General features: G+C 46.0%; 1 protein-coding gene and 1 long non-coding RNA gene across 2 annotated transcripts in view; one reads left to right on the top strand and one right to left on the bottom strand.

Moving 5' to 3' along the window:
• Positions 1 to 1,945: 1,945 nt before the first annotated feature.
• On the bottom strand, positions 1,946 to 13,023 carry LOC129382177 (uncharacterized). Its single transcript, XR_008610257.1, has 2 exons — positions 12,740 to 13,023; positions 1,946 to 2,833 (listed from the first exon to the last, which is right to left on the bottom strand). It is a non-coding gene; the product is annotated as an uncharacterized lncRNA (long non-coding RNA).
• Positions 13,024 to 13,131: 108 nt separating this feature from the next.
• The window catches only part of LOC126520633 (monocarboxylate transporter 9-like), a 168,167-nt gene continuing 158,837 nt past the window's right edge, over positions 13,132 to 22,461 (top strand). Inside the window, exon 1 of the mRNA XM_050169430.3 lies at positions 13,132 to 13,242. Coding sequence (XP_050025387.1) covers positions 13,219 to 13,242 — 24 coding nt within the window. The 5' untranslated portion in view covers positions 13,132 to 13,218. The remainder of the gene's footprint in view (positions 13,243 to 22,461) is intronic.

Below are 22,461 nucleotides of genomic sequence, written 5' to 3'. Positions count from 1 at the left end.
CCTTTAGTATACGCATACAGTATTCAGTGCCTTTGCCTAAATATACAGGTTACTTTCTACAGTATACCGGTTGAAACATTAAAATGTTTACACAAAGCGGCTCGCAGGAGGTCCCAGATGAAAACTGCGCTGCGCATGCTCCGTAGAGCCGGTGTCGCCTAGCAATGCGGACGCGGCTCTTCTTTCTTTCGGGCTTCTTTCTGTGGTATGTTCCATAAAAGGCCGTTGCTCTGCGCATGCTCCGCCCAGGCAGTTGTCGCCTAGCAGCAGAGGTCTCTTCCTTCTTTCGCGCTTCTTTCTGCTTGCGCCCCTTCTTTCTGCGGCCGTATTAGGCAGCCTACAACCATGCGCGGAGAAATGTGAGCGCTCGCGGAGGACGCCACTCGGCTAGTCGCTTTGGTACGCTGCCTTTACACGCGCTTGCGCTTCGTAATAGTTCACGCGTCCACTTCGTGAGGTTTTCAGGGCAATGGGTTTCCCTATGTCTTTTTCAGCCTAAGCAAAAAAACAAGAAAAGGGTTTTGCAGGCAACTTAGACCTTACGCACAGCGCAACATCTCCTGTTCGACCTCAAGGATATAAAAGCATAAAATGCCACCTACATCCCGAAAAAGCACAACAAAGGTGAGCGCGAGAGCCACAGAAGCTGCTTTACTTTCTAATAGTACAGTCTAAGTGACAGACTCGTATTCTTTTGGGTTGCAGTTGTGTAGCTGCTAAGCAATTAATGAGGCAAATTTTGGCTTTGCCAACGTCAAGTGTTCCAACCTTTGGCTCGCACTTTTCCTGTTTTTCTCCTCCTGCGTATGCATTTGTGTTTACTCGGTGGATTGCTCCTAAGGTATCACTTAGAAGGCATGCAAAAATGAAAAAAAAGGAATTTCAGCTGACTGATTTTCTTTTTTTAATATCTCAATGCTGAATGATAGCTTTGGAACAGTCCACATATTAAACGTGAATGCATGCGCAGGAGGAGAAAAACAGCATCCGCACGGGTCAAGGGTCTGAACACTTGACGTTGTTCATGGGCAAAGCAAAAATTTCCTTAATTAATTGCTTAAGAGCTACGCAATTGTACCCAAAAAGAGTATGCGTCTGTCGTGCACTATGCCATTGGTAAGAAAAGAACTGTTCTCCCGAGCTCCCCTTTGTTGTGCTTTTTGAGGGGTAGCGAGCATTTTTTGACTAAATATGCATTGCAGTCGAAGAGTAGATGCCACGGCGTGTGTAATTTCTAAGTTGCCAGCAAAACACAGCTTTTTTTTTTTTTTTTGCTCAGGTGAGAGACACAGGGACACCCTTTGCTGTGGAAACCACACGAGGTGGACAGGTGAGCTATTTCGAAGCACAAGCGCGTTAAGAGACCGTGTCCAAAAAGGACCGGCCGAGTGACGTCCTCCGCGAGGGCTCAGATTTCTCCGGGCACGGTTGCCGTCTGCTTAATCCGGCCGCGGAAAGAAGCGCGCAAGAAAGAAGAGGCGCAAGCAGAGAGAAGCGCGAATGTATGAAATGACGCACCTCTGTTTGGCGACAGCTGGCTGAGCGTACCATGCCGCGGATTTAGCCTTTCTAATACAAAACCCAAGAGGCAGCGCGTCCCCGTTGTTAGGCCGCAGCCGGCTCGGCGGACCATATAAAGACCACGGCCCATACAAAATTCCCTGCGAAAAGCCGCTCACCTGAATGGGGTAAAAGAAAGCTTACTTCCATTCAAATCAAATAAATCGTTGTCTTTCAGCCAGCAATGGGCTACTACTAGTGTCCCTTCGGATTTCTGACGAAATGAAAGTCCCCGTGAGATAGCATATTACTCAACATTTGACTAAACATGTTACGGTAATTTTCCCAACAATACAGTTCAAAACACACTATGAAGGCCTGAGGAGGAGGCACAGTTAGCTTGTACAAATAATTCCAGTATAAACTGACAGTTCCACGGCTAGTATAAGGTTCTTTAGAGTGCAATATCTTTATTTCAAAATACAACATAGCATACACCACAAACACAGCAGGCCTTGCTGGCACATGACTAGATTTGAAACTTCAAAAGAATAGTATCACTTGCATAATATCACAGGAAATCACTTGTATCATATCATGGTGTTTGAGCACCTTTTCCTCTTCACAATCACACACACTCTCTCTCATGCACGTCATCATTAAATCCATGTTAACTGTCCATGTAAAACTTTGTACTGCAGACAGGAAGTAAGAAAACAAGGCAAAAGTTAAGTATATTAACTTGCAGGCACTAAAACATGAATTGGACACTTGACACTGCTGAAAAAAAAAGTTTTACACATCATGTGCACCTTTACAGCAGGACAATAAAGTCGCTCCCACTGAAATGTAGCAAATGCAAAAAAAAAATATACAACGTTCCGGCTATAGGAACGCCTAAAAAGAAGACTGGCCCATAAGGCCATGCATGCTTCCAAGCTAATATAAATGTAAATTGGCATCAATACCAAGAACAACTCTTTCAGCCTACAACTGAACAAAGCTAACAACGAAAACATTTTGAAATTAAAACTCTATACATATCCGTGTAAGCACTGGAGGAAGCACTTTCTCTGTGCTTACCCCGACGTGTATCGCGACGACGCCTGCCCGTCCTGCGGCGAGATCTCCACTCTACCTCACATGCTCTGGGAGTGCAGGTCGATATACCCGAAGTTCATCAAAGAGGAGTGGGACTCGCTTCTGCGTAGCCCCGCTCAACAAAAGCAAATCCTGGCCGTCCGGCGTGCCCGCTACCGGGCCGGTGGGCTAGACCTGCCGGTCCCGACGTGGGACTAGCCGGGTGCGCGACGAGTTCGCCTCCTCGCTGGACCTGCAATAAAGTTTATTCACTCACTCTGTGCATGTGAGCAATAAGTATTTTTCAAAAGTAGTAATGTTTGCATGATATCACACTATGAGCTATACATGACATCAGTGAAATGCTGTTAACTGCCTGTATCAGTTTGCACTGTGGCTAGCAAACAAGAAAACCAGGAGCGTTCGAAATGCGCCATAACGTTACAGGCACTACAACAGGAATGGGACAATTGTTATATATCACATTTGAAGACTACACAAGTATTGTTGCACACCCTGTGTACATTAAGAATATGGCTCCAAAGGCACTCCACATTCAATATAGCAAATCCAAAAATATAACATTCCAAATTTTTTATTATGGGTAACATCTCAAAATAAAAAAAATGCTACCATAGAGCCATGCGCAGCACTTCCAAGCCAGTATTGTAGGGAAATTGGCAGAGAGAGAAAAAAAGCTGTCTTTGAGGCTGTAATTGAGCAAGAATAAAATTACGAAAAGATTTTGAAATTACACGTCTGTACATGCTCATACAAGTACTAGAAGCAATGCTTGCATACATGTGAGCTAATACTAAAACCTTAGCAAATGTACCAGATGAATATTTAAAACATAGTGCCGAATGTGCAGCAATGTAAAATAGCAACATCATCACACTTCAATTGTGGCACTTGTATGAACACACACACTCCATCACAAATATCAAGCGTAGCCTTAAATAAAGAGTGGCTCACTAGTTAACATTTGTACGTAACTAAATTAAATTCTCATATTGCAAATAGAAAATCAAGGCTGCTGAGTTCGATCACGCTGTTATATAGATTTCTATTGTTGGCACCACAAGTATTCACTCTCAAAGTGTATTTTAGAGCACGCTGTTCTTGTTAAACAAGCTATCCTCTAAGCATGTAGAAGCTTTTCGCTGTGTTTTACAGAGATAACATATCAGGATCACAGAAAGTCATGTGACACAAACAGGACATTTATAGCATTTATAGATGCTATGTTCGTTTGTACGCGGAGAGTTTGAGAGCTCAAGGTTGCTCTCATTTTTTTCTTTCTTCGCGGCAGTGAAGCAAAAATGAAAAAAAGAACCTTCGCGCACAGCACTGCGTGGCAGCACACATTTATTGCTGCAGCAGCACCAGGAATAATGCAAATAGACTTAAATGTTGAAGGTTCGTGTACAATATGCCTAATTACAAATACATATAGGTTTTGGACCATCATGAGGAAGATGATCTCAGCTCTGTTGACCGCACAATCATGGCTGTTTGCGGCCAGTATGTCAAGTTTTAATTTTCTGAACTCCTTGCTGGGCAATGGAGCCCACAAGGACAGAATAGTAATCTTAAAATCTTATATTTACTTGTTTAAGTCGCACTGCAAACAGCCATCGACATGTAATGAAAGAGGCATAAATTAACCACAGACATAAAATATTCCCACAGAGAATATATGTAAACACGCAAGATATAAGTATGTTCTACCAAGAAAATTTCGGTAACAATAAAAATTCAGGGTTATATATTTTAAAAATTATTAGTCAACTCAAACTAATAACGCAAATTAATTCCCAAGTCAGTTCGTGCTCCACTGCAGTACAAAAAACAACACCGCAAGAACGTGACGGTCTAACAGAAAAAACGGGATATCAAGCGATTACAAACTGAATTACTGCAATTATTATTCTTTAATTAAGGACTGCTTACAATTTATTTGTAAACATATGACCATATAGCACAAAACATCAGTTCCGTGCATGAGGTCTAATGCTGTGCGTATGCACAAAAGTGCCACATATACTCGTGCTTTAAGAATAACCAACACGATGACTCATAGAGATTTAAAAAAACACGGTGTTTATGAAGCGGGCAAGTAGTGCGCTTCAATAAAACTGAGTCGCGTAAGCATATGCATGAACTGACGGTTAAATTTACCACACACACACACGCACCAGCAAATAAATAATTGAAGAAGAAGCATTGTTTACCTGGGTCACATTTATTGCTGTCTTCTATATTCATTACAGCAGTCACAACATAACCGGTGTTCACCACTCTCACGTAAAGTGAAGAACTTTTACCATTGTCCATCGCCAATGCGGCTCCTTTCAGCGGCCACGCAATGCGCCAAACATATCGCTGCTCCACAGCGGCAATGCTTTTTTGCAGCGACTCGCGCACCTTTAGATGTCTTTTTGGTATCTGTACCACGCGTCAGGAGTGGCTCAGATACAGATGCTTGGTAAGCCAGGCCACCAAATCGGAGAGCGTTAAAACGTGGTCAAAGCGATGAAACAAATCCCGACACGACCGTTACAAAAAGACCGCATCGGTGATACTCTTCCCGGCATGCTTCTTGAAAGCTACACAACGCGAAGGAGATATGACTGCGCTCATAGTTAGGCTGAAGCTGAAGCGCGTTTGATTATGGCGTCCATGTATAGAGCGCAAATAAGAACAATAATAAAGCTGCAGTTCCGTCAAAGTGTCCCATAAAAGTATATCAATATTTTAATATTGTACAGTTTAAAGATGTTGCTGTTCGTTTGTATTTGCATATTTTCTCTCTGCTCATTTGTCAGGCCGCCATTGTGGCCTCATACCGTAAGCGCCCGTTCATCTCTCTGCTAGACCTTAGTGGAGCGGCTGTCGCCCGCTGTCATGTGAATGTAGCGGCGTCTTTCTCGCGTGTTAGCGAGCGGGCAAAGATGGGGCGTGCCTGGCGTCGTCTAAGGAACCCCACATTTGCTGCAGCTTAGGAACCACCCCCTATTAAGATTTGGAAAAGTTATGTAGCGTTGAAGGGGTCTACTGGTTTTACAATGCATATATGCGCCATGTCAGTCCATAAATTTAGCGTAAAAATAATGTCTGCAAATTCAACACGCGAAGTTGTGTATGATGCTTCGCTAAACACTTAACATTCCCTTAGTATTTAGTTATGTGAGACATTGCATTTTATATGGAAGAAAATCTTGGTATTTGGCGTCAAGATATGTTATCCGTGTTAGAAAGACACTGGCTGGCGAAGCTGTCGTCATTATTCTTAGTACTCTGGTGAGCTATTCTAGTGAAATATGGCCATTTATTAATGCGTAAAGTAAAGGGTTTGGCGCGCATTTCTTATACAAAAGTTTGCTGCTACTTTCATCCCTCTCTGAAACAGGCCTCCACAAAACTAATTGCTCATGGCTGCTAACACAACGATACGTCATGTAGAGTATTTACATAGTTAATTCACAAATACCATAGTAGCAATCACCTGAGAGATAAGTTTCGCGGTTAAGATTGAGAGCCAATCAATTGCAAGCGATGAAATATTTCATGGTGGCCGTCAGTAGCCGTCATCGACAAATTGGCACACTCCTAAAGCAACGGTAGCAACCGACTGTCGGTATGGCAAGGCACGCATTGTTCGCGAAACCCATCAGTTCCCTGCAACTTCGAGTAAAAAGCATAAAAGATTTTTACAGCGCCAATTGGAATGCCTAAAGTATTCTCGAGGTACTACAGCGCAGCTTAGATTGCCTAGAAAAGGAAAATTCAAGTACCTTCTGCCTCACCATGTCTCGATCCAGCGTTGTTGTACAAACGGAAAAGTATTCGCTTCGTCGATGGCAAAAGAGAACCTCGCAAACCTTCATAAGGAAGACACCGCAAGCCTTAAATATTTCACTTGATTTTTGACCCTCCCCTGGGGAATTATGATATCTTAAATATGTTCCACACCACTAATGAATGATGCTTCGGCTTCTTTCAGGCTGCAGCCATACGATCCAAAAGGTATATTTCACTAAAACATTTGGGCCGAGCAGTCTGTGTAAGTCCGCTTAACGGAGTCGTCATGCATATTCCTCAAGCAACAAGCACCAGTAAATTCCTCAAGTGAGTTGAACGTGTTGCACGGAGAAGGGAATATATATTGGTACACTCCTTTCGTATTTTGCAAATAGCTGTAAGCCTTCATTAGCTTTACTTCAAGTTATCGCCACTTAAACACGTGAAGAACCGCCTAATTTTGAGAAGCAGTTAAAGAAGCAAGTGGGGCTTGCAGAATCTAGTTAAGTCCTCGTGTCACTGCCGAGCGTTTCTGCGAAGAAATGCAAAAATTCGATATTGCACCACGAACCACTCGCCGTGAGCAAACCTGTTTTAGCGGATTAAAATTAAGGTAACTGTTGTAGAAGTCATAGATAGCCAGCGTTTGTGACATACTTGTAGCACAGGGGCAGGTATGGTATCATAACAGGATTCTTACATGTTATGTTATTGCGGCTGTCCATCCGCGCATACAAAACCTGCAATGGGTTGGTCTGCACTCCTTCGGCTGGCACTGTACGGCTGCCTTTGAAAGCTGCATTGTCGTCTAAGAAATAAGCTGTCTGAATAAATTTTCGTCGATGAAGACGCCGTAAAAATGTACTTCAGACGACCGCCATAAGTATACAAGCAGAGAGAATGAGGGCGAACAAACGAAAGTTCTGCAGAAAGCACCCCGACACCACCCGAACTGCAGCAGACGACAGGCGCGAGTCCGTGCCGTGACGTCACGTGAGCGGCGCTCGCTGCGCCCCTGTCGTGGCGCACTTTTCTTGTCGATTTTTAAGCGTGAATTTCCCAATTCATCTTGAAAGGCAATGTTACCTTGCTCCCTTATTAAATTTGGCATGCCAAGCGTGCTGGCTACCCTAATGAATTTTCTATGATAGCATTAACTCCGTGACTTGAATACAACGTCGTCAATTTGTTTTTGAATATTTCATGCAAGTTAAGTTGCATCTCTTCTCTGATGGACAATCTTTTTTCCCTGCACAGAAACCAATAAACCTTGGATATAATGAGGACTTCGCATGCTTACTGCACTTGTATTAGGCCTTGCTTTAAAACGTAAACAACTCTACAGTTCGTAAATTATTGGCTTGCTATAGGGGCACAGTGACAACGCACCCTGCTGCGCCATGGTGTAAAACTCGTGCAATAATGCTAAAAGCGGGCGAACAGCCTGTTCGTATTAGATAAAACAGTAGAAGACGACACGTTAAAGAAAACAAAATCAAAACTATGCGGTAAAGTCAGCCATTTGCATTCCTTCCTGTGAATCTTTCAAGTATAGACGGTTCTTGCATGTCCACAGCTAATAAAATGTGCAGAAACGTCGATGCCTTACTTGTTTCGCATAACAGTTTCTAATAAGCTTGTGATCACATTTATTAGTACGTAAACCCATATAACGATACGTAAACCCATATAACGATATACTCTGCGATTACTCCCTTTATAAGTAGTGAAGTACCATGCTGCCTGGAAGAATATATCACCCTGGCATTTCAATAGAAATTTCTGTACTTCAATTGTACACAATAAGCGCTTCATTAAATAAACCGCCACAAACTGCTTTATTGAATTGACACACTTATTGCAAGGTGTAACCAACATACAGGCAAGGAAAAAAAATCTGTAGACAAGGAAAGTGTTGTTCAATTTATCCACCTGCCACTGTGGCTATACATTCTGCTGGTAACACAAGGTGAAGGGTCGAATTGCCAGCTATGGCAGTCGCATTTTGATGGAAGTGATAGGTAAAAAAAGCTCTTGCGCTGAGATTTAGATCATCATCTATAGGGCCCTTAAACTTCCGAAGACTACTGCAAAAGGGGGCATGCATATGCAAAATCCAACTAGCAATAGTAACACCAATCGGGAGCAAAGGGCACAATTCTAAAACAAGCATCTTTCCTAATACTTCGAATGTATAAACATTCATTGCACCAATATGTATCGTTCAACAGCAATGCACAGATAAGCATGGTCAGGCATACTACATACTCTATGAGGCAGCTGGTTCTAGAGATCTATAAATGTCATAGACATGAATGCTCATACTGCGTCATGTACACAGCACAAAGAAATCCTTTTTAAAAAGGTGTCCCATCTGGCAGGTATGAGTGGGCCATAAGCAGCAGAAGCTTTATTAGAGGGCATTGCGTAGTACCGCTTATGAAGGAATTAGAGAGTGAAGAGGCTTTTAATACAGTACAGCATGCTACTCTGATAGGAGGAACGATGAGCAAGAAGATTTTTGGTGGACCACTTGAGTTCAAACTTAACTTTTTGAAAGATAGAAAATTGCAGGTGAGAGTTGGAGGTACATTTGGCCTACCCACACCACCAACACAGGCATACTACAAGAAGTACTACAGCCTTTGGAGTACTGCACTCTATCGGAAAGCTATCTTGTACAGAAATGAAGAATTATGCAACAAGCCCTCGGCAACATTGAAGACTTTCTTAGCCAGTCTGGTCTTTCATTTTCTCATAAGTCAGCTTACACTGACGTTGTAAATAAGACCAGGAACAAGAAATACCCCATATTGTGCTTTGTGCTGCACAAGGCCGGACAAATTTACCCGCAAGTCAACACCTTCAAATCCTGCCTTAGTGTAAAACCAAATCAGTAGAGCCAGCACATGAGTCAAACAATTATAGCATGCCTGGGCACAAATTCTACACTTGGTGAAAAGAATAATCTCAAAATCATCGGGGTGGACGAGCGGATACTATGGCAAATCACATATACTGTACTTGTGTCCAAGGTATCGTACCTTATGAATTACCAGCAGCGCACAAAATAGGCAACTCATCGAATATAGGCGTTGCGTACTGACAGTTCTTTCCAACTTTACCATGCTTGAAGACCTCTAAGAGAAAGAGCGAACGAGAAAGCGTCTAGACAGGGTAGAGTTGCAGTCTGCGGCACAAATTCTTTGCCTCAAGAGCTCGGAACCTGGTCGCAAGATAATACGCCAGCTAGCATGTGAGATGCTAAGACGACTACCCTTCCTTTCAGAAACACAAGCCCAGGAACGCCTGAACTTGAAACAGAATAGGCCCATACCGTGCAATATGGGGTTAAATAATTAGGCCAGGAGGCTATATACAACTGACAAACACATAGACAAAGTTGCTAATCCTGAAGGCACAAACAAACATCATGCACATATAGGCCAGGCAAAAATTGGTGCTTGATGCAACCAAGCATAAAGAAAAACATTACAGAAAGAAAATACAGATAAAAATATTAAGTGGAGACAAAAATCTTTTCGATCGCCAATCGTGTTACCTTTCGAGAAAAACGTTATTTTTTTCAATAGATAGACTAACAGCTTGCTTATGCAAGCAAACTTCCAGTTCCGTGCCATTAGGAAAAAAACTTAAGTTTCTCCGAAAATAGTCGCATGTAAAGATGGGGGCAACAATGTTTTTTCCTTGCACTTGCATATTTGTTTGCATTTTCACTCTTTGCTGCTTTTCATTATGTTTGGTTATACCAAGAACTGATATTTATCAGGCTTTCTTGCTGTACTACTTTCTGGTAACCTTTATAAATCACTGCACTGTCATGTTGTAGTGAAATACTGTAACTCCCATGTTACAGTATTTTCAGAATAAACATTTTAATTAGTTGTAAATTAGCGTAAGTTGTTCTTGCTGCTTTACACTATACGTTCTTGCAACGTTGCCCAAATAAAAAAAATCACAAGGTAGACAGAAGCATCATAAGGGCCATTGAAGCAACTTGCTGCAGTCTAAAAAAATAAACAATAGCCTGGCGGCAAACGGCACTGGAGAGCCCATAGGACTAACAAGAAAGCCTAGATGATCTAACAACCGAAAGTTTAATGTGCATGCTCCTCGCTAAGCTCACGGCGCGCACGCTCCGACATCGCGGGTTCGAGCCCTCCGAGCCGCCACGCGTGCACCGCGTCTGCGCCCGCTCCGTGTGCCGCAGCTGCGCGCGTACGCGGCCCGCCGGCCCCAGCTTAGGGGAAGCCGAGACCGCGCGCGCAGCAACCCTAGGCGGAGCTCTCCAGAACCAACAAAGAACATTTATTGAACTGGGACTCAATACAAACATCAGTTTCAGCGTCACGCCCGAATCTGAAGCTAATTTCACAAAACATGGCCGAATGGTCGCCGGTGACCGCTAATGGCGCACCGCGACAGAGAGAGAACAAAGAACCCCAGCAGTAAGAGGCTGCCTATCCTTCGGTCAGCGTCTGCCATCGCGCGCCCCACAGCAGAGAAAAGGGAAATAGAAAGAAACGACAGACGAACAGACGGGGGCACGATCGGAAGACGCTGCCTCAGGACATCGAGACGACGGAAGAGTGCGCGCGCCCGCCGAGGCCGGGACCCCGCCGAGCCGAAGTAACCATCGGCTGGCGGCGGACAAAGGGGGCCAGCAGAGAGGAACACGTACGCACCTTCAGACGGCCCGATGTGGTCTACCCGGGCCCCGTCTTGCGCGCGCTTACCCGGAGTGCACGCAAGCAGGGCCCGAATCCCGCCAAAATGTCAGCCAATGGGGAAAGCCTGCTGACCTTCGCGTGGACAGGATGACAGCAGAGCGACAGTGTTTTATGAGCCGCTGCCACCCCGTCCAGGCAAGGAGGAGAGGGACACGGAGCCCCCCCGGCAAAACAACGCAATGGCCCCCACACAACCACCGCGAAAGCCAGAAACCCCACAATGTCCAGCAAATGTTGGCTCACTAGCGTTAAACGGAACATACACAAAAAGGGGAAGCCAAAGCTAATTCGTGTTTCCTGACCAGAAGTGCGTCCATCTTTTACGGAGAACATGCTGACACAGGATTCTCCCAGCGTTTTTAGATCTGCGGCTTCCATAATTTCTCTAGACAGCTGTTCAGCAGATCTGTGCAGAATGCCAAGTCGCCTCAGCTACAATGCACGCTCAGATGTCTCGACATCTAAGCGTGCAACGCCACGCACGTCCTCCACTCCCGTGACTTCATAGACAAGGTACGGGACATTGCCCTCGGAGATGGCGATACTCTTGTGTCTTTTGACGTTCAGTCTTTGTTGCCCAGCATACCTACGAGCTTGGCAGTCGACGCATACGTCTCAGCCCTCGAAAGTTTGCCTGGGCGTACACCTATTGACGTCCAGGATATGAGCAGGCTCCTCATGCTTCGAGAACACATGTTCCATTCGAAGGCTCCTTTTATAGGCTTGCCCAGTTCCATTTTCTTTCTCATAATGTCAACTAGAAAACCGGCTATCCCCGTTTGCTCCATGATCCACAACGCTCTATTACTGTCTATAGCATTACGCCTAACATTTTTCGTTGATTATATTGCTTATTGCGTGGTCTTTAACTTATTCTCGAGCTTCTTTATTAACCTCCGAGTTTCTGCCCCATATATATGTTAGCACCAGTAGAATGTCATAATTGCACGCTTTCAAAAAAAAAAAAAAATGTAAATGCCACCAAATCGGCATGACTTTCTGGGCATTGTCTTAGATATGTTGCAACAACATGCAAGACACATATATCGTATATTTAAGATTCCTTTTTTGACAGCCCATGAAAAACCCGACTGCCACTGCCGCAGCTGCTACGCAGTCGTCCCTCATAAATGGACCACCCTGTCAGTTGTGGCATAGTGCCCATTCACGCACTGCTTTTCCACAGTCAAGTTACCTGCTCGTATTAAACAACTAGCAGCACTCGGTCTTTGTTCAAAGCTTCAACGTACGCGCACACCATTGTTGGAGCAGACAGCAATGCCCAGTGGCCCAGTGTTTATTACTTCACGCTACTCTGCGAGCACCTCAAGTTACAAAAAATTGAGGGACATAGGCGACATAGTCGCAATCCTTGTGTCTCGCTTGAGTTTTGCTGCCTGATTGTCACTAATTGAATGTCAGGTCGTTTATCACGTGCTTTAGCGTATTTCCCTCTAAAATCATCAGGGATTGTCTCAATTAGAGTCTACTCGTTACTATTATACTGTTTCTGAAAATTACTCAGCAAAAGTAAATTTTTTCTTAAGATTTTACCTTTTAAATTTAGCTCTGCAAATTTTCTAACGTATAAAGAATTATCTTACCAAACGCTGTTCTTAAACACTTCCACGCTCGAAGCAAATCTTTCATTAGAAGCCCAAATCCAAATGGAGCTTTCCTTGGGGGAAGGAAAACTGGCGACTACCACTTGGCAAGGCTTCATTGAGAAATGTCAGCGCGGACCTTGACAGACGGCCGATGCGGATCGCTTGACGCCGGGCTCGGGAGCGTGCGTAAAGAGGCAAGGCGTCAGGCAACGCCTTGTCCCCGTTGCAGCAGAGTTAGGAAATGCGCCAGCAGAAAAGCCGTCCGCTTGACCTCCCGCCGCTCAGCTGGCTGTTGATTCCAGAAAGAGCGCGAGTGTGCACGTGACCCGTGACGTGTCGATGACGCCACGTGCAGAGAGAAAGGGAGCTCGCCGTTACTGATGGTGGTGGCGGCGGCGGCCCGGCTGTCGTCAGTGCCACACGGCGAGACGCGGGGAAGCCCAACTCGGCAGGGATGCTGCTGACCGTCCGCCACCATGGACAAACAGCCGGCCAAACAGGTGAGTGGGTCTGCTGCTCTCACGTCAATGGATGCTCAACGGCTTGTGTGAAGGGAGAGAGGCAACAGCTGATCGCATGAGGGCTAGCTCGCAGACCGGGTCGCGGGCGCCACTTGTACCCATGCGGGAATCCCCGTTCCATCGATCGTCGCGTCGTCTGGTCGCAATGCTCGCCCCCTCAGGAGTTCCAGCAGACACCGATTCGCCCTAACACCGGGGCTACGCGCGCCTTGTCCACGGCCTTCCGGCTCGTCTGGACGATTCTAGTCTAATCCGTGTGAATTATGTCGGCGACAGCGCATTCGCTCATCCTTCAAGAAGGCCAGGTTGTAATAATTAATTGCAAATGTGCGAGGTAATGAAAGTGACGCAACTATCCAGTCGCCAGCACCGTTGCTAGCCTGCGGCCTGCAATCACGCCAGGAAGGCCAGAAGCCTCGAGCTTCGTCCTAGTCGCGGCTGCTCCGCGGTGTGTCGCCTCACTGCCAACGGCCAGCTCAACCATGCGCGACCTCAGTTCAAAAACTGTCGAGTAGAGTGGCCCGATTGTTTTGACGCAACTAGTCTCGGCACCCAATATCGACGAATACTAAATTTAAATTACGCGACAAGCACACGGGAATCGATCAGTCGCGTCATTTTCTTAGTCTTAGTGATAGTATAGGTTGCATTACCCGCGCGATAGGTAGATAGATTAGTCACACATACATGAGCGCGCCAACAGGTGTCACATTACCATAGATGAAGGGAATGAAACTATTCCCTTGTTAAGGACGGTCTGTCATCACTTTTCACAATCCTTACTCTGACGTGTCGCTAATGTTTAAGCCCCCCTTGGCTACGTTTAAATAGCAAACCACTCTCCTAAGCTTATCGCTTTCGGATGAACGCCATTCCAGTGCGTTGAAATAGCGTGGAACATCGGGGAAAGCAGCGCCTTGGGTACATATTTCGAGATAGGAACGTTTTGAACATTTCCAGCTCCGTAGGTGTACACCGTTGAATGGCCCTGCATTTCAATTCTATATGATGCAATTCGTGACAGCTGGTGATGTGAAGAGGCCAAGGCAGGCTCGCGTTTTGTGCAGTTCCCGCCAATAGTGGGGCTGTCTTTTCTATGCTGCGAAGGTAGCTGTGGACTGCTCACTCTGTATCACACACGTGTGCACGCAACCTCCACACTGCACTTTACGCGTGCTGCCAATGTGGAGCCATCGAAAGTAGCTTCACACGGACTCGCTTTGTGCTGCGTTCTGTGCGCTTGCAAAGAAAAGTAAAAAGAAGCTAGCGTGCAGCCTGAATGAGTTCCTGCCCCATGGCGAGAATTTGGTGAACTGCGATTATCGCTTGCCTCGCAGCGTCTTTAGTATCAGCCAGCGATTCCGCAAAACCTTTATTTATGCTTAATTTGCCTGTAAGTACATAATTTATGCATGCTTAGTAATACTGTTTACTCATGGTATAACAATATTTTACGTGCAAATAAAATGCTCGTATCATTCCCACGATATTCTTTTTTACTAGCCACTTCCCTTTCATGTACGGCAACTCGTTAAATGACATCCATATATTAAACATTTTGCCTCTAGCATTTCACCCTAAAGCACCAGCCTAGCTTCAAAAGGATGTCTTCTATGGTATGCCGAAAATGCCTTTATGGTCTTCATAATATATCTGTCCTCCAAAGTGATAGCGTCACTTTGTGCCATATCTTAGTCTCCAAGAAGCCTTGGTAACCCTTACTTTCTCTTTCTAGATGGTGTTTCGTGCCCCTCTTTGGCATCACTGTATACTTGCATGCCACTGTATTCTGAATAGTACCGGATATACACACTGTGGCAAAACCCGAAAACTCTCGCAACCAATCGGTTGTACTCGAGTTGCTTTTGCAGTTATTCACACTAGGGATTACCTCTTCGATGTTTCTACCTGACGTGTTAACCGCACCATGTCTCATAATATTGCTTCATTTGCAGAGATGCTACGTGTATGTAAAGCTAGTCTAAATAATTATTTACTTCATCTCAATAGGAAAATCGCTACGTCTTGCCACGCATATTGCCGAATTTGCGTGCTCGCGGGTACCGCGTGTAGGTTCATATTTATTTTGAGCTATTTCTCGTGCCCAATTCACCTTGTGCTTGCGTCGGACAGAATTTTGATTTTTTCTTTACTATTTCTCATCGTTCTGCTTTTGCGTGTAGCTGTTCACCCTCACACTAAGGTATGCCGCATATATATGAGATGATTCTCGGAGATTGCTAAAGATAGGGACATCCGAGACAAAATTAGGCATTTTACAGCGGAGCCGTTAGGCTCTTGGTTGTCGAAATTTTTCGTGTCGTCGTCCGTCAAAGCGGCAAAGGGAAAAAGAAACAGCCATACGACCAGCGGCGGCGTGCTGTCAAAATTACTCTTATTACTCTCAAGCAATAAAGCATCGCATACACGCCTCAGGAGCTGCACTGGTGGTTTTAAATGGCTTCGCTGGACATGCACTTTCGCAAGACTGGGGTGGAGAGTGAATTTTTTTTCTGGTAAAGCTTCGTCATTGTGGTGCACATATTTCATTCTGTAATCACTAATAGAATTCGCAACAAACATCATCAACAATTTGTACATTGGTAGGCATGTTGCCGTTGCAGAAGTTAGCCGCTACTCAAAGCACAACCGAAGGTCTCCACCTTGCTCCGGGCTTGAAGGACAAGTTACCTAGAGAAGAACGCTCACTAATTGGAGAAAATGAGGCCACACCGTCTGCCGAGGCGTCAACCAACGAGTGGCGCTCGCGGCGGCCGCCGAGCTCGCGCCGCAGTGCTGCGAAATGATGACGCATGCGCAATAGCCGACCAGCGGATCTTGCATCTCGCTTCGGTCGCACGATGTCGCATCGCTGTTCTTGGTATTTGCGAAACATAAGAAGGAATATAAGGCCTTGGATGAATACTTAAAGGGACTTACAACTCCACAACTGGAGAGAACGTGTCGTGAGACGTTGATGGAAATGAAATGACCATGATTTACAGTGATAGAATCCAGCACGCTGTTCGCGATTTAAGTAGTAATATGGATTTCAAGTTGGCAAAGAAAGTCGCAAAATCTAGTAAGTGGCGAGGCCTGGCGATGAAATCTTGGTATTTCAGATGTAGTCTATAAGATTACTGTACGTCGGCTGTTATTAAGTACGAAATAATTATTGCGTAAAATTGCAGTTGCTATATTATTACACACTAGCGTTTTATAGTATGCTTCGAAATCAAAAACGCACGCATGGCTACGGCAACACGCTGAACTGCGTGCCTCGTGTAAGAGCGTCATTTCGTTTTCGACCCGATTAGTCTCGTTTTGACTGGTTAAACCAAAGCAGTTGGACAGGAAAGTAAGAAAACGTGGAGCTATTATTGCAGAAATACTTTAACACTTGGAAAACTCGAATCTCAGGAACATTGCCTTGATAAACAAAATCATACGTTCTCACAGTTGTCGTCTGCCTCCCGCTGATGCCGGCGTATAATCGCTATCGCGCTAACCTCTCACCGTTTTCAGCAAGCGTACAGTCAACGACCCCATCCTCAGTGCAGATAGAAAAATTCTTACAAAAGATTTTCCACCGCGTTTTCCGCGTTACTACTTCACGGTTAGACGCCCTGACCGGTAACCTTTTCATTGCATTAGGAAATATACGTACCATGAAAAATGATTGTCCGTGACGTCAAAAATAATTACTCGTCGTGAATTTCATGACTTCTGTGTATGTGTACTAAACTTATTGCCGAATTGCTATATTCGAAGCACACCGACATAAAGCGACTTCAATTGTGCGGAAATGATTAACAGTATTTGGAGAAACCGTTTAAGCACTAAACGTAAAAGAACAATTATGTACGAAAGTATCAATATTCTCAATCAGAAACAACATAGAAATGACGGCCTGGTAGTTAAATTGAATAATGAGGAACTGCGCGGCACCTCACACACGGTGCTACTCCACATTCCTCCACGGACGTTCAGCAGCTCATCATCTTTCTTTTCCATTCTACCCCCTCGCCGCTTAGACACCCTCGGTCGTTGCCTCGCCCACCCGCCTTACCATCTCTCCCCTTTAAAAAAACCGTAGCTATATATACTTTGCCGAGGAGAGCACATGTCGCGTTGAAAAAGACAAGTCCAGTTGTCGAAACGTTGGTTCCTGGATTTACCTTTTTATCGTTTTGCTCGTCGTTTTGAATGGCCGATCTCCCGCATTCCGCCTGTTTTCCCAGCAGAAGCTTTGTAATATACACGCACTGTTCATTCGTGGGAGTGCTGCCGCAAACGAGAACAGATGTGTACTGGAGCACCATCTCCGCCAATCATATGGCCAGAAGGTGGCGAATGCATTTTTGAGTGTTCTTTTTCTAAACGACTGGCTTGTGCGAGCGCGTTTAAGTGCGTAGTGCTCTCCGCACACATTCACCGTAATCCTTTCTCTCTTCTTTGAATTCCCCTGTTCACCTCTCCAGTTTACCGTAACCAACAAGGCACTTTCAAATCAACATTCCCGTCTTCTCTCCTTCTCGATCTCGATGTATATCAGACCTTGTGTTGCAGCTAGCCGATGACGTTAAAACACCCCTAAAGCGGTTGACAAACTTTATTGCGTTTCTTAGCTGTATCTTTGCACAATAGGTATTAGCTTCTACTGCGTACCTATCATCATCATCATCATCATCATCATATGCGTGTATATTGTCAATTTCAGGACAAAGTGGTCCCCCAGCTGTCTCGCTTACCCCTGTCCAACTGGGCCAGCTGGCGCCATCATAAGTCTGCATATTTCATCCTACCGTGTAGTTTCCTGCCATCCTGTAGACTGCGCTTCCGTTCCCTTGAACCCGTCCTGTAAAACTGATTAGAGCACCGGTTGTCCGACGCCTGCTAAAGACCATTTTTTGCTAATCGGCTATTGCCGTTTGCTTTCTAACCAAGGGCCTTATAGCGTAAAACTATTCCAATAAGTTTTTATTCCAATCTCCTGACGTCAAATTTGCGTAAACGCCGACGGAAGCATTGGGCGGTCACCCGCAGGGTTGTCTGAACAGACCAATCAAACGCTCTCCTCGTTCATAGGAGGCCCCTTTTGTTTGCTTGAAAGACGAATAACATTGCCTACACTGAGCGGCTTGCCTTATCTAATTGGCTGACAAGAGGCGAGGAGCACGCTCAAATGGAAAGGGACTCGATGGGGCCGAGCCGCTGCACTGAAAATCGATAACCGGATGAAGAGGGTGGGGCCGGCGTCTTTCACTGGTCCGCTTTCCTTTACATAGCTTGCAGTGGCTGGTCGAAAATCGCAACGGGATCAGACGGAAGGTTAAGAATGCCGCTAAAACGGATCCTAAGTAAAGAAGAGTTGGCAGAACGAGGGCGTAAACGTGCCGAAAATGCTCGAAAACGTTACACGGTCGCGCAAAAAGTTTTCTTATACGCAGATAAACCCTTACTCTCCGGTAGGTGCGAGTGCCCGTGCCTAAGCGATCGGCGGCAGCCATCTTTTATTCCTTTCGGAACGTGGCAGCCTGCGGCTATTCAGAAGAAAATTCAGTTTTGTTCGGCACATTAATACATCTTTAACGCGTACACGTCACTTTGACGCGGTGAGTTTTTTTGGTTTTCTGACATCGCGTGACAGGCAGGTAAAATGGGTGCAGCCCGAAAACTTTTGGCCAATAGCCGAGGGCTAAAGTCGAAAAGGCACCAAATGCGAAACAATTATTGTTCTTTTGTTGGATCAAATCATGCACAATCAGTGCGTACACGAGATATCAGATGGGGAGCTATCGCGGTTTTCTTGACGTCGCCTGACAGACAGGTGAAGTAGGGGTGGTCCAAAAAGTTTTTGACCAATCATAGAAGGCTGATTGCAGAATAGGAATAGAAAAGTTTGGAACAGTTTTACGTTATAGCGCCCCAACACTGTCTTGTTCCTGTGTCTATCGTTTTGATACTTCGCTCATTGCGCAGTCCCTAGTTTTCTTTTTTTCCAGCTTTGTTAACCTCCAAATTTCAGCCCCATATGCCAGTACCGGTGTAATTCAATGCTGCTTCACTCCTGTTTTCAATCGTAGTGATAAGATGACGGGCATGACTTTGCAATGACTGCCGTGATCGACAGCCTAGAGGAGTTGGGCATTAAGGCGGTGGCCTAAACTTCGTTAGTTATTCTCAAGCACTGCACATTTGCGCTGCTAAGCATGAAGTCGCCAGATGATATCCCGGCTGCGGGTGCCGCATTTCGATGATGGCAAAATACAAGAACGCTCGTGTCCCGTGCATTGGTTGCACGTTAAAGGTTCCTAGGTGGTCAAAGTTGATACGCAGTTCCTCACAACGGCCTGCCTCACAAAATGGATAATGAGCAAAATGAGAACAAGGTAAAAGCGGGAGCCAACGTTTTGATAAGTGGACTTATCTTCTTCAAGGTGACATATGTTTTGCTGATCGTCTTGAATTTACATCTCCCGCCTACTCCGTGTTTTCCCTCATAATAACGGTTCTGGCACGGAAAGCTCCAGGGAAATAACTGCGTATCTGAGACCCGACCACGAGACACGGAGCACAAGACTTACTAAAATCTGCTTGGCGTGCCTGAGGCATCACGTCCATCGTATTCGTCAACGTTAACATAGTGCGCCTATCCAAACGCTGGGCGCGCATCGACGATATTCGTTTTACTATCTATAATTATAGGTGATATCACGATCAGTGCAACACCCGTGCGCCCCCGGTAAGATCTGACGGCAATACTATAGTGCACTGTCAGCAGTACCGCTAACTTCCCTCCATTATGGTTGAGCCACTAACAATCAGGAAATGCGAACAGAAGCTTCCAGACAGTCAAAATGCTACAAGAGCCTAAAGAGACGACGATGGGACCTCGTTATTTAAGTTCAAGTTCATGACCCTGGGACTATGATCTGCCGAAATTCGACTTGGTAATTAACGGCGTCACGACACGCCGTAAATATCTCACGGGAACCCCAGAGGCCGGAAAATTAGTGGGATGTAGGTGGACATTCGGGAAATTGTTATTACGGTATCACTTACATAGACACTCCAGGCTCATTTCTGCCGTCGGCGTCACCCAGAGGTTCTGTATAAAGTTCAAGGGCGATTAAATTGTCGCCACATGCCGTATGTTGTACGTGCGAGTGAAAGCGTGCGAGGGTGAGCCGGTGATCGCGGCTGCATCTCGCGCATGCAACGGAAGAAAGCGGGGAGGAAACGCGCCGTCTTTTGTCGCGCGCAAAGCTCCGGGGGGGAGAGGAGGGAGGTGTAAGGCGCGTTCTACCACAGACGACCAATGAAAACAAGTTCTATTCCGGGCGGCCCGCGGTAGGCCGCGTGCGCCCGTCTGGGCGTCCAGGCCACGATGGGGCTAGTAAGTATAGCGGGGCGTGGCATTTCCGGAGGCGCCAGGCGTTTGTGCGCATGCGCGAGTAGGAGCGGGTGCCAGAGAGAAAATGTGGTGGCTTTTGCTCCTTGAATATATGTATGGCTTTGCATAGGCACTACGGAGGTGTGGCGGCATTGCAGAGGGGGGTCGAGGTTTACGCTCGGACGCTGGCGCGGTAAAATAGGTAAAGCAGCGGGCACTCATGCCCCATTTGGCGACCGCTGTGTCGGACAGACTGTTTGACACCTACGGCGCTCGTGCTAAGTCAGTCGTGCCGGATCATACATTTCTCGCACAGCGATGTGCCTTGAAAATAAAAGCACGGATGTTTTGGTGGGAGCAGTAGGGACTGTAGTGGAGGCCGGGCCGCATATATTGAAAATCTACAAGGTCTTAGCAACCGCGGCTAAGCGCTAGTGGCTGAAAGGCCGCCTGTGACGCTCGACCTCCCTGTAACCGCTATGATAATACGTCGTGCTACCCTAATGCCTTTTAGGTTAACCCAACCTAATCGAACGTTAACATAAGTAAACGTGGCCGAGACGCAAAGAGAATAATCCTCACAGAATAACCGCTGTGAGAATACGCCGTGCCGCCCAAACGCCTTTTGCGCTAACCTAACCTAACGTATGGTAACGTTACCTAACCTCACCAAGTGGGGCGTCCGTGCCCACTGCTCCACCGCGCCTACAGCCAGCGTCCGAACGTAAAAAAACTCGACCCCACTCCGCAATGCGGGCACACCTAGGAAACAAATGCATACAACACAAGCAAAGGAACTCCTCCTCCGCAGTGCCTATGCAAAGTCAGAGCAAGTGCCCCTAGATTTTCCCTCTCGCACCCGCTCTCATTCGCGTCTGCGCAGAAACATCGGGCGCCTCCGGGGGTGCCTCAGCAAATGCCACAATCCGCTGTACTTACTAGCAATTGTAAAAATGCGCCCGGGCCGCTGTATCTTGAAAGCCATCTGCGAAGAGGCCAGAGTCCGCCGTGTGCTGTGTTTTCGCGGCTTAGTTCGCGTTGATGCGAGGCAGCACGAAGGTCAATTCGCTCGCTGCTTCTGCCGCGCTTCCTCCCGCCAGAATTTTGACAGAGAGTTTCCGCGGTCATCGAGTCAGATGTGTTCATGTTAGCTTGTGCGCTGGTGACAACATACTTTTTGATTTAGTATACGTCTGTGTTTACAACTTCATACGGCCTGTAAAGCTACTGTCCTAACTTCGTATAGCTGTCCACTAGCTTGCTATCGCAATCGATGCTACACCTTCTGGGCGAAACAGCAACATGCTTTAAGGCGAAAGCTACATTACTAACGCAACATGTTAAAAATTGGGCAGCGTTCTCACTTTACTGTAAGAAAGAGGCGTCGTTGTACGCGCCCGCTTGCTTAATCTGTTTTTCCATTTGCAAATTGAGAGAGAGAGAATAACTTTAATGAGTGAACGGTGAACAGGTCAGTCTGACTGATGTGAGTCTACCCTGCTACTTCACGCTGGGGAAGGGGTTGGGGGGAACCACAGAGTCAGGGTTCAATTGTCAATTGCCCCTTGGAAAAGCTATAGGCTCTCGAAGCGACTGATTCACTTTGGCCCTCCGCGAAGGATGCGGAAAAATCAAAACATTTGGAAGGGAGCAAGCGAGAGCGTGCTGGTGTTTAACAAAAAAAGAATCTGAGCTGGGATGGGGACAAAGGGGCCACGCACGCCTTCGGGCTGTTAGCGTTCGTATCCAAAGTGTATAAAGAAACGTCTCTCTTTCAATCCTGAGGCACCAGTCTTTTCGCT

This window comes from Dermacentor andersoni, chromosome 3 (genome assembly GCF_023375885.2).
Source record: "Dermacentor andersoni chromosome 3, qqDerAnde1_hic_scaffold, whole genome shotgun sequence".
In the NCBI taxonomy this organism is placed as follows: domain Eukaryota; kingdom Metazoa; phylum Arthropoda; class Arachnida; order Ixodida; family Ixodidae; genus Dermacentor; species Dermacentor andersoni.
The sequence above is the reverse complement of the archived record's forward strand: the minus strand, read 5'-3'. Positions and strand labels throughout refer to the sequence as shown.